Source organism: Bacillus rossius, chromosome 1 (genome assembly GCF_032445375.1).
Source record: "Bacillus rossius redtenbacheri isolate Brsri chromosome 1, Brsri_v3, whole genome shotgun sequence".
Classification (NCBI taxonomy): Eukaryota; Metazoa; Arthropoda; class Insecta; order Phasmatodea; family Bacillidae; genus Bacillus; species Bacillus rossius.
In genome coordinates, this window is record NC_086330.1 from 222,751,830 (window position 1) to 222,767,845 (window position 16,016).

At 36.2% G+C, this 16,016-nt stretch overlaps 1 protein-coding gene across 1 annotated transcript in view; it reads right to left on the reverse strand.

The window, feature by feature from the left end:
* Positions 1 to 16,016, reverse strand: part of LOC134527317 (nuclear cap-binding protein subunit 1) — a 377,088-nt gene that overhangs the window by 348,758 nt on the left and 12,314 nt on the right. Inside the window, exon 2 of the mRNA XM_063359877.1 lies at positions 5,765 to 5,853. Within this exon, the coding sequence (XP_063215947.1) occupies positions 5,765 to 5,853 (89 nt within the window). The remainder of the gene's footprint in view (positions 1 to 5,764; positions 5,854 to 16,016) is intronic.

The following is a 16,016-nucleotide window of genomic DNA, read 5'->3' on the forward strand; positions in this document are numbered from 1 at the left end:
CCAGCGAGAGACGCTTCTCTTCTGCTGTAAACACCATCTCCAATCGTAGAGCTAATTTAACTACTGAACGTTTTGAACAAATTATTTTTCTGCATGATAGATTGAAGAACAGAATTTAATGCTCTATGGCATTCTCTCTCAGAATTTTTGTGCCGAAAAGTGGAAATGTTGAAGTTGAAACAATGTGAATGTACTTTTCAAACATCATGATTTTTGGTGCTCAGTTTGTTGAAGCTCAGTAAGGACTCCAGAAAAATTGACAAGGATGAAATTATTCCAAAGATATGTTACATTTACACAAACATATACTTGTAAACTGTGGTTATGTTAGTTGGATGATATCTGTTACTAATGAACCAATGGAAACAGGTTAGATTCAATGGCAAAAATGTTTTTTTTTTCCTAGCAGTGGAAATTATAAATGCACTCTGTAAATAGTTACCCAAAATTAATAAGCCCACTTCATTTTAATACTTTATTCAAACATAATACCTACTAAGTTTAAGGTAAAAATAATTTCCCAAAAGTGTAACTGTACCACAAAAGCTCAAGCTTCGAGAACTTTCAAGTAGGCTCGCTCGACTAGGACTGAGTCGATTTAAAAACATTTATTGAGCCAATCATTACAATTCTTTAAAAACATTCCAAGTTGGCTCCTTCTGCGTCGATGCAGCGCTGCCACCGCAATTTCTAAGCATTGAAGGCGTCACGGAAGGCATTCTCCGGAATAGCCTTGAGAGCCGCGGTGCAAGCTGCTTGGATCCCCTCTATCGTCTCAAAATGCTCGCCTTTCATCTGCCTTTTCAAGCAGGGAAACAAAAAGAAGTCCGGGGGGGCCACATCTGGGCTGTTGGCCGGCTGCGGAAGCGTTGGGATGCCGGCCTTGATCAGGTAGCTGTTCACAAGAAAGGCGGTGTGAGCCGGGGCGTTGTCATGGTACAACTTCCAGTCGGCTGCAATGTCTTGTCAGACCCGATTAACCCTTCGTTTGAGTCTCTTGAGCACTTCCACATAAAACTTGGCGTTGATGGTTTGTCCAGGAGGAACAAATTCATGGTGGACGATGCCTTTGATGTCAAAAAAGACAATGAGCATCGTTTCACTTTGGATTTGCTCATTCTTCCCTTTTTTGGGCGAGGAGACGCAGGCGTGTGCCACTCGGAAGATTGCCTCTTTGTCTCAGGATCATACTCAAAGATCCATGACTCGTCACCTGTGATTACGTTATTCAAAAATTGGGGGTCACTTTCACACATGTTCAAATTTTCTTGGCACACTTCCACTCGCCGCAATTTCTGGTCGTCAGTGATCACTTTTGGGACCATCTTCGTGCACACCTTGAGCATGTTCAAATGCTCCGTCACAATGTCATGAACCACAGATTTGGGTAAACTTAACATCTGGGCAATCAAACGAATACTCAGTCGACGGTCTGAGTTCAAAACTTTGAGCACACGAGTCACATTGTCGGGGTTTGTCGAAGTCGAAGGTCTTCCAGCACTGTCTTCATCTGCGACCTCTTCCCGGCCCTCCGAAAAGGCCTTGGACCACCGAAACACACCACTTCTTGCTAAAGCATCATCTGAGTAAGCCTGCTTGATCATATCAAACGTCTCGTCTCTGTCGCAGATTTACCGAGTTTCACACAGAATTTAATCTCGTACCTCTGCTCTAACGAACGCTGCATTTTCGGCTTGCACCACTCACAGAAACACGTCGTGCGAAAAAGCCTGTCCTGACTCTCCAGCTGCTCGGAGACAACTGACCAGCCGCTCGTTCGTTAGCTAGGAACCACCTCTACCGAATCCAGTCGGTGCGCGCACGCTCCGAAGTACAGTCGCGGCAGAAGAAAATCAGTCCTATTACTTTCCGGACAAACCCTGTATGTCGTGTAATTTGTTTACAGCTACAGATTTTAACTCGTCAACTAATTTTATCTTCTTTTTCCTAGCATAACCTTCTCTACTATCCAATCTCACCTCTGAAGGGGATTTCAATGGTGATACTCCTACATCTAATGTTTTGATGAGACTGCTATTTAAAACACAAGTTTATCCTCCGGAGTAAAATTCTCAATGTGGGTATTCCTTCTGCAGGTTCTTCAACAAGTTCCAGAAATTTCTTTTTATAAACAGGAACACAGTTACTACACAAAATATCATTTCTATTTACTGAGATAGAAACACCCACAAACCTTTGAATATCATCAGCTAATCATTCACCTTACACATCCTCACGCATTTACTTTTGTACACACTTTTTTTGTGCCTTCTAATTCTCTCGGTACTATGAAAGTCAGACATGATTTAGTTCACTAGCTGAACATCACCCATCAACACACATAACACAAATGTAATAGCAAAGGTTTGGGAATTCCCTTGTAGTTCTGTAGGTCAGTCCCCTTGTGGTCACCAGGGAATTCCCTTGAAGCTACCAGGGATTCCCCTTACAGCACCTGGGAATATTCAGATAGGGACTCCCCCTTCATATTTCCCAAAGTTTTCCCAATTTCAGAACCAGTTACAAATTATATCTCATATTTAGAGACCAGCAAAACTTATTTGTTAATTGAGCGTGCAGTCCTTAGAAAATGTAATAAATTTACATTTTCAAAAAATTCTAGAAATGGTTACAGGCAAGAACACACTATCCAACAAAGTGCAAGCTACTTACTACCAAAGGTTAGGACTACAAACTGACCAATTTCCATATTTATAAGAAATGGGGGTTTGAGTAATTGTCAATCAAAAATGACACTTTTGTAAAATTTTTAAAAATTTTAAAGTTAAATCTTAATAATTCCGTGCATCATTGAATTAAAAACAATTTTTTCGTAAAACTACTGTAATAGGTCTACATATCTATATATTGCCAGAATTACTTTTTATGAAAATTAGTTTTTTCCATGTAAACAGGTTTTTTGAAGGAAAAAAAATCAAATTTTTGAGTTTCCCCCCCTTAAAGATACAGTGTAAACTCTTGATAACGTATCTCGATTTAACGACAAACTCCTTAAAACGTCGAAATTGCTTGACTTTGGTTGGTTTTGCCTTGTTTTCTATACAATAATACAGTCTATACAGCGTCATGCTCACTCTATTTAACGAAGACAATACAGCATTATAAATCATTAAGAAGTACTTTCTAAGTTGCCGAAGTTGTTCAGAACTGCAGCTGTGTACGTTCTTTTGTTTGCTATTGTGTTGTTTTATTATCTAGCACGTGTTTACTTCGACTGACGTACCGGAGATTCTAAGAAATTTTGTCTTTTGTTTTTGTATGATGAACTTGCACATGTTTACCTCGGTAAATAGACTCTTGTCAAGTTGTTACATGTTATCATTTTCCCAGTTGCTTACAGACTTTCGAACTGTAAACATGGCGAGTAAATGAAAATCTTTGTGCATTGACGATAAAGTTTCATTAAGCACTTGATACAGCGAAACTATTAGAAAAATACTTTTTATATAATCAAGATAATCCAACAGTATCTCAAGATATCAGTAAAATACATAAGAAAATACAATTAAAGTCCGTTAAGTGTTGTTATATAGTTTACACTGTATTGTCATGGGGCTCATTAGAACCATACCATTCTGTAGTTCAATATAATAGCTACAAATTAAAAAAAAATCAATGTAATTTGTTAAATAGTTTCGAAATTCCACTCATTTTAAAACGTGCTTTTTTCCACCTTTTTTTGATTTTTAACCAACTTCAAAAAGCTATAACATGGGTAAAAAAATTTTTGGGCAAAATCCTTTCAGCACACTTCTTGTCTCCACTGGTTGTAACTGTTGTAATTTTTTAAAGCAAATCCGAGATGGTGACCTGACACGCTCCTACCTGGATTGAAATGGAATGGCTCTGCACTAGAATGTAAACTAGTTGTGAAAATTAAGATGTGGATGTACCATGGTGTCCCTTTTGTTACCGGTATAGTTCTGGTGTATGGTGCAAATGGAGCTACAGGCATACCTACAATGCAGTATCTGTAGTGGTATTTTATTCACTTTCTGAATACAAAATTAGTGACTCATGAAGCAATGCCTTGTAAAATTTGGTATAATACCAAAATGCTATTTTAAACTGTGCAGTAAAGGTTACATAATAATGTAAATAAGCAAGTGTTTATATTGGACGTGTGCCTAAATGTTTCTCAAAACATTATAAATGTTCACTCTTACTACATACATATGGTGATTGAGATGCTCACTGCCTGATGTGATAGAATTCTTGCAACCAATTAAAGTAGTAAGTTCCAATAATCATACTGACACATTTTGCAGGTTATATTTACTTTGGTTAATATCCCTTAAAAGTATCCTACATCACAAAGAATTTGTAAATGAGCATAAATTAACAAAATAAGTATTTGCAACTGTATGCCTCGTAACACACCACTATTTAACCAAACCTGGCAATAAGTGATTTCTTACTCTATACACATAGTAGTGTTTAAAGCTCAGTTTAATTCTGTAGTGGAGAAAAAAAATACAAACTGCTTAAGTAGAATATTTTAATGAGGAAATTTTGTAAAATTTTCAACAAAATGCTAGACTATATACTATAATTATGTACTGTCAAATAAATTAATGCTTTTCATTTCATATTATAAATGCCATTCTACATAACATGGAAAAATATTTTTTTTTTCTTTAACAGTTTTGCACCTAGAATATCAGTGAATATACACCCTGTTTCAGGTAAGAATGCCAAATTTTGACATTCTTTCAAGAAAAATGCTATTGTAATTATTATTCTCCTTTAGTGTCTTTCTGGAAAAACAACCTCGCATACCATCTATTTTATGGCCATATTTACGTAAAGAATATCCTGCCAGTCAATCGGAAGTAATAATGGCATGACATGTGTTGCAAAAGTATATATAATGGTGCAATTATATTATGCTATTATTTAAAAGATGTTAGAAAATTATGATTATGTTACTTTTAGGGAAATGTAGAAATTTCATGGCTTATTTTTAGAAAATATTTATTAATAGCATCTGGAACAATAAAATGATTTTCAAAACATGTACTTTTTAACATAAATAGACTTTATTTTCTTTAGTTTATTTTTAAATGTTAATAACTAATTTGAATTAGGCTTTTACATAGTTACTTTCATAAAATTTATTTTGTGCATTCATTTCAGCTGTAGTGCCAGCAGCTGAAGGGGATCAGGTATATCTGCGACTGGCAAGCCAGCCTCCAACCAAGGCAATCCGGGTTTGACTTTACGAATTTACTAATGAATGCTTATAAAATAAATTACTTGATATTTTGTGTAATTCTTTGCCATGTTTTTGTTAATATACAGCTCAGATTTATGTACTAAACTTTTGAAAACTTACTAGAATATCAGTGCAATCTGACTTACTTGCCAATATTTCATGAGCTTCTTCGGAACTGCATTTGGATGAGATTTACAACAAATAACCGTAAGCTATATTTATCTATATTTAATTTGTTTTCAGGCAGTTATAATAGGCCAGGCTACTGGTATGCTGCTGTTTATTGGTGTTCACAACAAATACTGCTGCATATGTGGGTGAGCAACTGACAATTAATAATACTGCACTAGAACACCACATCAAACAGGCTGAACCCAGTAGTTCACAATGACCTGCGACAAAAGGGAGGAACTGACAATTAATTATATACTGCACCAGAGGATGAGCCCTACATGTTTAAAATTACCTACGCTCTGCACCCAATTGAAGTGGGGTTAGCACCTCTTGTATGTTGTTAAGAAAACTTACCTTCTCTCCAACTCTGAGGATGAGGGACTCCAACCTATCTTCTATTTCCTGGTTTTCAGAAACACGTCTTCTTTTTCTATATGCCCGTTCTGTAACAGTTAAACAATTTAATAACTATTTAACATTTTACGAGCAGTAATAATTTAAAAAATATACACATAACTGATCCTACTAACAACTTAATAACAAATGCACTTTAATACTTGAAAAAGACATGTCTTTAAAAAACAAAGGTTTTAATATACAACTAAAGCAATTTTCAATACTATATTAATGTGTCTATTTAGACAGTTATAATGTGACACACATTCCAAATCAAAACAAAATGAAGTTAGTGATTTAACTATTGGACTGAAGGGGAATTAATATTGTATTAACTATAGTGTTACGGTCGTAATTTTTACGCCGTAACTTACTCGTACAGGGTGACAGAACTTGACTTTGGAGCAAGCACTTGATGGCAGACCAACTGCTCCTTTCCATGCACTGCGCAGGCAAACCTCATTCATCCCTGAAGAGGTAGGCTGCCTGCTGGACACGTCATCGCCAGTAGCAATCATAGTGTAGGATACAGTCAAAGGAAAAGTTTGTTACCCATCAAGGAGTATATATAGGGGACCCAGCGAAGGAACCAGGGAGTCAACTGGCCAGCAGTCAGCCACTCCATCACCATCGAAGAGCTGCACTCACTCAGCCTCAACCGCCGCTGCCCTACCGCTGAGAACGTCACGCTGCCCGATGGAGCTCCGCCACGACCGCTACGGACTTGAACTCTGGTTTGGAAAGGCGCCATTTTAATATTCAAGAGAAGGACTTAGTTCGTCATTCATGCTGGAGGGCCGTGGAGACCAGTACTTAGCGCGAAATGAATGAAGAGGTAACAGGCTGAGGCGAGTGTGGAGTCGCTCTCACTATACAAGGTGTGGCTATTAAATAATGAGACTGACGCTGTACAAATTTAATGTTGATTTCATACATATTTACTTATTATCATCTTCAATATACACCCCTCATCTATTCCTATAATGCGCTATGCGAATCTTCCATTATTGGAAACAGTACTGAAGTCTTCTGTCAACTCATTCAGGACACGTGCTGAATTCACCTTAGGCAACAGACAGAAGTTGCACGGTGCATGATCCAGCGAATAAGGCAGATGGTCTAACACTGGGATGCTGTACTTGGCTAGAAACCTCTTGACGGGCAATGCGGAATGAGCCGGCGCATTGTTTTGGTGGAGAACCCATGACTTCTCCTTCCACAATTCGGGTGTTTCTTCCTTATTCTTTCATGGAGTTCAGCAAGCACGTGCACGTAGTAATGTTGATTAATAGTTTGATCTTCAGGACCCCAGTGAAGATAAACAATCCCATGAATATAAAAAATCATAATTGCTTTGAATTTTGATTTGCTCATTTGAGCTTCTTGGCTCTCTGTAAAATTGGACTCTTCCAGTGCACGGATTTGCACTTCATTTCAGGGTCATAAGTAAAAAACCATGATTCATTACATGTTATTTCCTTTCCAATAAGTTCGGATCATTTCCAATGACATTCAAAGTGTCAGTACAAACATTTTTACAAGCTTCTTGTTGTTCAAACGTGAGGATTTTAGGCACCATTTTGGCACACACTTTTTGCATGTTGAAATTGTTATGTAAAATTTGCCATACAGATTCTTTGTCAATTCCTATTGTTTCAGCAATTGCACGAATACTTAACCAATGGTCAGCTTGAACCAGATAACCAAATTTCTGGATATTGTCATCCGTTTTTGACCTGGAAGGGCGACCCAGGCGTGAATCATCTTCAACGTCTTCTCAGCAGTCTTGAAAACACTTAAACCACTCAAACACTCATGCATGTGATAAACATTCCTTGCCATACACTTCCTTCAAAAAATTATAAGGTTTAGTAGCAATTTTTCTAAGTTTCATGTGAAATTTCACAACCATTCATTGTTCTAATGTCACATTTTACCCTTTTCCGGCAAAACACAAAAACAACCTCCGATATAAACGAAGGCAACAGCTACAATGATTTTGTTACAGAAGCTACACACAGTCGGTCGCTGGCGTCCTTCTTCTATAGCAGCGACAGTCTCGTTATTTGGGGCAAATGAAATGCTGCCCCTTGGAAGGGCAGCCTTTCAGGATTTTTCTGGCAATGGTTTGTTTGTACAGTGACTGGAAGGGCAGCCCATCAGGATTTTTCTGGCAGTAGTGTTTTTGAAAGGTTGTCTGAATTGTTGCCCCTTGGATGGGCAGCCCTTCAGGATTTTTCTGACAGTGGTTAGTTTGTAAAGTGACCTGACCTGACCTGACCTGGCCTGGCCTGGCCTGGCCTGGCCCGACCTGACCCGACCCGACCCGACCCGACCTAAACTAAACTAAACCACTGTCAGAAAAATTCTGAACGGCTGCCCATCCAAGGGACAACAATTCAGACAACCTTTCAAAAACACTACTGTCAGAAAAATCCTGATGGGCTGCCCTTCCAAGGGGCAACAATTCACACAACCTTTCAAAAGCACCACTGTTAAAGATATCCTGATGGGCTGCCCTTCTAAGGGGCAACAATTCAGGTTTATAAAATTACGCAAATAGACACATTTTAAGATACTGGAAGGGCTGCCCTTCCAGTCGATGTATAAACAAACCATTGCCAGAAAAATCCTGAAGGGCTGCCCTTCCAAGGGGCAACAATTCAGCTCCCCCCGTTATTTAATAGTCACACTTTGTACGAGTACGGGTCACTTACTGTACACAAAAAAGGTAAAACTCGTTCAAAAGTAAAACCAGGTAACTACCAGCAGACGACATTTGTTATGGGTAATTCCATATCAAATCAACACAGGGTATATACCTGACCACCTCATAATTTGATGAAATTTGGTATGAAGGTTGTCCTCATAGAAATTTTAAAAAATGACACTATATTTTTTAAATATTTCAAACTATTTCCAAATGACGGCTATGTAAAGTTTCTCAAAATCCGCCAAAAAAAGTAATAGACATATTTCGAGAATCACCGCAGCTTTTCTCCTAATTGAGCTAGAGAGATGGGAGTGGTGTCATTTAACTCAGTTTTAAATGCTCTTTCTTTATGTACAACAAAACATACTTTATTATAAAAAGTGTTTGTGAGAAATAAAATTCTAAATTTTTAATTTCTCAAAAAGTGCCTTTTTAAAATTTTTAAAACATTCCCATAAATCTATACTAATATAATAAAGCTGAAGAGTTTGTTTGTTTGTTTGAATGCGCTAACCTCAGGAACCACTGGTCCGATTTGAAAAATTCTTTCAGTGTTGGATAGTACATTTATTGAGGAAGGCTATAGGCTATATTATATTATCAATAACATTACAGATTCTTACTAAAAGTCCAATTTAGAATCAAATGCATTGGAGGGGGTTAGATACAACATGCAGTACACGTACAAAGTGTGTGTTGACAATGCCGCAGGCGCTAGAAGTTTATTTCCTATTGCCTATTAACATTGTTGCCACACACTAGATGCCTTATCATTCTTGATTTTCCCATACAAGTAAAAAACACCCGTTTGATATTAACAACGAAGCAATCAGTACCCTCATAAGAGTTCAATTAGTATTTAAATACTTTTTATCACTTTAAATCGCAAACCTAAACTATTGCTTTTTTTCCTCTCTGTGTTTAATTTGTTTTTTATTACCCTTTTATTCAAGTATATATATTTTACAGACTTGAAACTTTACAGTAATGTTCCTTATGTTACGCAGGATGACATTTTCCAAAAATTAGATCCCATGGGTGGTTAAAACCAGGCAACAGTGGTAGTATAGGATACCGATATAAAACGACCTTCACCGAGATGTTTATTCCATGAAACGTATTTTATATTTAATTTAATATGTCAATAAATATATTGCATATGGGTTGCCTAACAAATTTTAGTCCAGGGTATTTTTAATTAATAATTAAAAAAAATTTTTTTTTGAAACATTCCATTGGTGTGATTATTAGATAATCGAAAGTATGAAGCCCATAGAATATGCAAACGTTAGGTTGCCTATTTTTTTCCGGTCACAACTATCTGGTAGCCAGGTATAAACAGGTAAATCTATACTAGCATTTTTCAACGGTCTGCTTATTGAATTGAACTTAAATAAAATTAAAGATTATTTAATTATGAACACGGTGGTATAGGGTTGCCTGCGAAAAATCAGTCCCTAATTCCGGTTGTCAAATTTTAAAAAGTAAAATATCGCTGCGAGTGAATGTGTGCGACTCAACCAACCATCCCATGCGATAGAAGAGGACACAGCATAGAAGCTGTTTAAGGTCCGCCCATTTAAAGAAAGAGAGTGCGCATGCTATTTGTGCTTGAAAATGAAAAGGATAGCGATAGACGCGTATATGCTGTGCATCATTTTGGAGTAGATTGTTGCTATAGATACAAGTGAAAAAACGTGCTACTATTTATTGTTTGAAAACATGGCCAAAAAGTGTTTTTTGTGTGATTCGGATGACGAAATAATTGATTTTAATGATGAAACTTTTAAAACCTGTATATTAAAGGTAGCTTTCCGTAAAAAAAAAAAAAAACTTTAAATACAACTTTGTTGAGCTATCCAGTGCGTCACTCCAATTTGTAGGTTATCATACCACGTGCTACAAAAAAGTGACCGTTTTGAATAAAAAATATAACGAAGAATTTCTTCAATTTAGTGCTGAATATACAGTAAGTATATAATAATTGAATCTTTAAAATTATCTAAGCTAATATATCTTCTATATTTTTGTCATGTTGAAATAATTGTTAGTAAAATTCACTTATGGTTTTGTTAATTTTCAACACACATAATTTTTTTGTAATTTACTTAAAAAAATGGTTATTTATAAATTAAACAAGAAAATGTTCTGATTTCCTTTTTTTTTTGTAACAATTAAATGAGGATGTTTTCAATCAACTATTCTTTTCAAGAAGTTTATAAACTTTATATATAAAACATTTTCATTTAATCGCAAAAATTGTTTTTTTTTTAGGAGCATACCAATGTATCTACAACTACTGAAGAAGAATCACAACAGTTGAACCCTAGTGTCGATTCCTGTGCTACAGTTGCTGAGGATGAAACGAGTAATGTTGAAGACCTGTCTCAAACTTCTGGGGGCTTTGACAAGGTAATAAAATATTTTTTTTAAGCTTTTTTAAAAAAGTAATATGAAAATCTATTAATTGAAGTTGTATTTTCAATTATATTTGTTTTCATCCATTTTTACTCAAAGAATGATTTTAATTCTTTTAGGAGCAGTCAACATCAACAGCATCGACATCAAGCAAAATTATTTGTCCTTTTTGTGACCACAGCCAAAAGAGATGTGGGAAGAAGCTGGTTAATCTTACTTTCCCTGAAGGTGACAAAGTACCACTACAGATTAAAAATATGGCAGGAAATTTTGCGATTCGGTGATTCTCTCCAAACTTCAACATCAAACTATCATGTAACATCTGCCTTGTTACGCAGTGTATCAATCGAAAAATAAGCGGTCCACGGAAGAATCTACCGATTCCAACTATAGTAAATACAGACAGTTACATCAGTTGGCCTTTCAATCCAAATCAAATTTTTATAAAGACAGAAATAATTGATAACAACAAGGTTATGTACTTGGCTCAATTATTTTTAAGATACCAAGCTTTATTATTAGAGTTTGGAAACCATGAAATTGATTTCGATGATATTCAAGACTACCGATGTGAAACCTTGCAAAAAAAATTAATGAAGAAATTTGGTGATCTTATTACGATTGAAGCGTCTATGGGAATACGTAACAAAAAAATTGTGTATAAAACAGACATGGACGTTTCTCTAATGGCAAACAATTTCAAAATTTTGGAGACAAAATATTATAACTTTGAAAATGTTGCATATTATTTAAGAAGCTGCATTAAAAATATAGATGCTCATCCGCTTTCTCGCAACGTAACTGCTGATGATGTCATTCATGGAGAATGTGACATTCCTAAGCAGTTAATTGATTTTATGCGAAATCTTATTGAAGGACCTAATCTTTCTGATGAAGATTCGAACGGACTGAAAATTAAAATAACGTCAATATGTAGTGACATCATTTATGCATGTAAGCCCGCAAAACGTTTATCTCTTGGATTGGCAGTAAAGTCTTTAACCAACTCTCGGCAAGTAATTACGATACTTAACCTTTTACCCGCCACCCCAAGATCCCCCCAAAAATTATATATTTTCCTGCGAATTATGTTTACTTAATGTTTCATTAAGAAATGAAAATTGATAGATAACAAGAAAAAAAAAATTTCTATTTATTTTGCTATGTTCCAGAAGTGGAACATTGGCAGGAAGTGGTTATACAAAAAATCTTCAATTGGTTTTTAAAATATCTGTATTACTATATAAACCCATTACAATGTAATCCATAACAATATAAAATAGCTATTTCCCAAAATTTTAAAAATATAAAAAATCAACTTGGAAACTTTTTTTTATGGAAATACGGGGTAACACCCAAGATCAATGCTGATTTTGAGTTTGATGTGTCAACAGTGCAACAACATCTCTTTTACACGTGAAGCCATATCAATAATGTCTATTATTACACTTTCAGTCCATGGAAATATGAAAAATACTCAATATGGATCCTCTTCTTGCAGACATTGCATTGGTACTTCGTATTGGAGATAAAATGAGCACATCTTCCGTGTGATGCCGAAATCAAGTAATGCCCATCTGATTTTCGCTGAGAAGGAGGTATACATGGCTTTGGCCCAACTCTAGGCCCCTCCTTTTGAGGAGAAATTCGCAGGAGGGCCATTGTAAAATGAACAACAAATTTTTTTGATTAGATAAATGTTAAGTAAAAAAAAATAGAAAAACAAATAGAAAAAAACTAAACGTACCTGTCGCCGAAAGAAAGATGGTCCAGATGTAAACACGATTGTTTGGAGTGAAGCTCTTTGTGAACAATCCAGGCAGCAACAACAGACATGTTGAGCGCGTTGGGGGACAAGTTCCACCACCACTTTTTTTGAACGCAATTTTGGCCGGTAAGATCCCAACAATATATCCATAACATCAACTCCACCCATGTCATAGTTATATTGCCTCAGGAGATGAGGTTGATCAATTGCAACTCTTGTTCTTTTGTTCATGAACTCAAGAAACAGGTCAATAGGCTCAAGGGATATCAATTTAGGAAATTTATCACCGAGTTTCGCTTGATTTTCAGAAGAAAGTACATAACTGAAGCTTTTAGTTTTTTGTCAGTTTGGTTTTTCCGGGATATGTTTACCTTTCACTCCAGGTTTTGGATTAGCTTTTCTTTTACAATTTCTTTTAGGAGCAGGCAACTCTTTACTAGTTGAAGGAAATGATTCTTGCTGCGTTTCATTGGACACAGATGCACATGATTTTATAAATAAAATTACCTGTCCACAAACGTCAGTCGGCTCCACTTCTCCCAAATTGTTGTCATCAATGTCTTCATTATCCGTCAATCGTTCATTTTCTTCTGGAGATAAGGGACACAAGTCGTATTCTGCATCGGAATTGTCAGTGATGTCAGAATCATTCAAAAAATTCAAGTAGTCAAGTGCGTCATTCACTGTACGAAACACTGTTTCACTCGCCATAAAAGCCCTCACACGCACAGAGGTAACCTAAAAATACTGCAATGACAGCAAATGATTTTATAACACAACTCTTAGACAGTTGAAAGAAAACTAAGTAAGAGCAGACTGAGTTCCACTGCAGGTAGTAACTCGCATGAAAGTTATGTGATGACGTGTACGGTTTGTGGCTGCGAGGCGCAAGTAGAAGCATGCGCAGTAGGCGTGCGGTGACGCATATAAGTAAAGTGGTCCGCAATAACCAGAACCCGCCAATGTTCCACTTCTGGAACATCTAAACGTCTGGAACACCAGTGAGATAAGTAAAAGTTATAATTGAATACTCGTACGTGGAATCATTTCTTTTACACTTCCTAAGGCACCCTAAGCTTTCTAAATAGATAATTTTTTTTTTATTATAGCAAAATAAAAATAAAACCAATAAAGAGTGCGCACCGCATCTGATTTTGCCATTTTGAGAAATTGCTTACCTTTATGAAATGCATCATATGTCACTAAATAAAATCTGTAAATTGAAAATGGACTTTGTTTAACTAGGAAAAAATTATGTTATGAAATATTTTAATTTTGTTGTAGAAAAAAAATTCTCAAAATCATGTTCCATAAGTGGAACAATGGCAGGTAAAAGGCCATACAATTGGATATAATTTGGCAGAAGAATTGGAAACCGAAATGACATATACATCGATCCAAGATAACAAAGTTATACCAAAAGGCATCACTGCAGCAAATGGACACAGCACCCACGTAGCGTTCGACAATTTTGACCGCTTCGTTGACACAACTTCTGGAAAGGACACAATGCACGACACAGTTGGAATTATTTATCAATTCTCTAGTAATAGAACGGATAATTTTGATAATGGTGAAGCTACAAATTCACCAGCGCCTCAAGTAAATGACAACGGAAATGGAGAAGGGCCTACCCGCAAGAGAAGGCGTTTCAATGAAATATCACGAGAAATTTGACCATATTATTCTAAACCTAAGGCAAGTATGCAGCTGATTACTGTAGATTCGTTTACCAATACAACGGAGTTATGCAAAGCTGCTACAGAAATAGCAACAGATAAAGATTTATTATGGATAATGTCGTTGTCAAGAATTGATTCTGTACCTATGTGGTTGGGTTATAACTGTATATCTTTTGACCGCAGTGAGAAGCAAAAAGTTGAATATTTGCCTCCCATAAATTCATCACCAACATTGTATGCAGTAGTCAATGAAACATTAAACATGGCTAAAGAAATCGCTGAAAAATGTCAGCAGCCAGTAATTATTGTGACATATGATTTAGCGATAGCAAAAATGGCAATGCAAATTCAAGAACAAGAAAAACCGCTATACAATAACATTTTTGTTAACTTGGGAGCGTTCCACACAGAGATAGCATTTTTTAGAGCCATCGGAAAATATATTGACTCCAGTGGATTAGTGGAAATACTGGTGCAAGCAGAAGTATTAGCCGGCGGCTCCATGAATAGCTTTTTGGACAGCAAGCATTTCAATCGTTGCAAGCGCTTGCATCCGCTAACTGCTGCCGCATTACAAATATTACATTTTGAACAGTATTTATCCACAACTAATGTAATACTTGAGGCAATGGATGAATTGCTGCAAACGCAAATACAGAATTCATCAAATCAGACTGCGTATGACGTCAACGAAACAATCGAGTTACCAGATTTATTGAGTCGTATTGTTAACGGTTATAAAGAATTCTGCAATCAGACTTTGATCGCAGAAAAAGGGAAAACTGCTCAATTTTATTACCAGTACTGTGAGTTAATTAATTTATACCATCGGTTTTCCAGAAGTATCTGCACCAGTAACTTTGAACTGTACGTGGACTTAATTTTCAACATGTCTGATATATTTTTTGCGTTAAACCAGCCCAATTATGCCAGTTGGTCCTTGTTATATTTGAGCAATTTAATCAATTTGTATACTAATAATTCATCTTTGGTAGCTGAATTTCGTCGAGGCGCCTTTGGAATTAGACGAACTGCAGCAAATTTTGCTCGATCACTGGTTGACTTAACGCTAGAGCAAACCATCAATGCTGATGCTAGCAATCAATTAGCTGATAATCTTGCTGCGGACTCAATATCTGCACATCAAAGATGGGCGCTCAGTCACAGCATGAGGACGAAGATAATAACATCTATCAAACAAAATATCGGATTAACGAAAAAAGATGATACTTCGCACTCATTGCAACAAAGTAAAATTAAGAAAAACTGGTAAAGCTGAATCTAAAGTTGCTGATTTCCTGCTGAACGTTAAAACAGCAGGCTATCAACAAAAAATAAATTTTATCTCGGAATGCTCTTCAACTCCCGGAAGATTCGATAAACCAATAAAACGAAACAAAATCTGCAATTTTGCTTCTCAATGTATGACTAAAGTCTTGAGTACCAAAGACAAGAACAAGAAAGTATTGTTGAAAATGGAGCGAGACGTATTTGGGCGACTTTTGACAATAAGTCTAAACAAAAAAATTAATCTCGAATTTTGCCTGACTTTTCCACTAGCACCATTGCCCCCTGCTCTTTTTTCATGTACTGGACAGATGTTAAAAACTCCAAAATCATCGTTAGCAA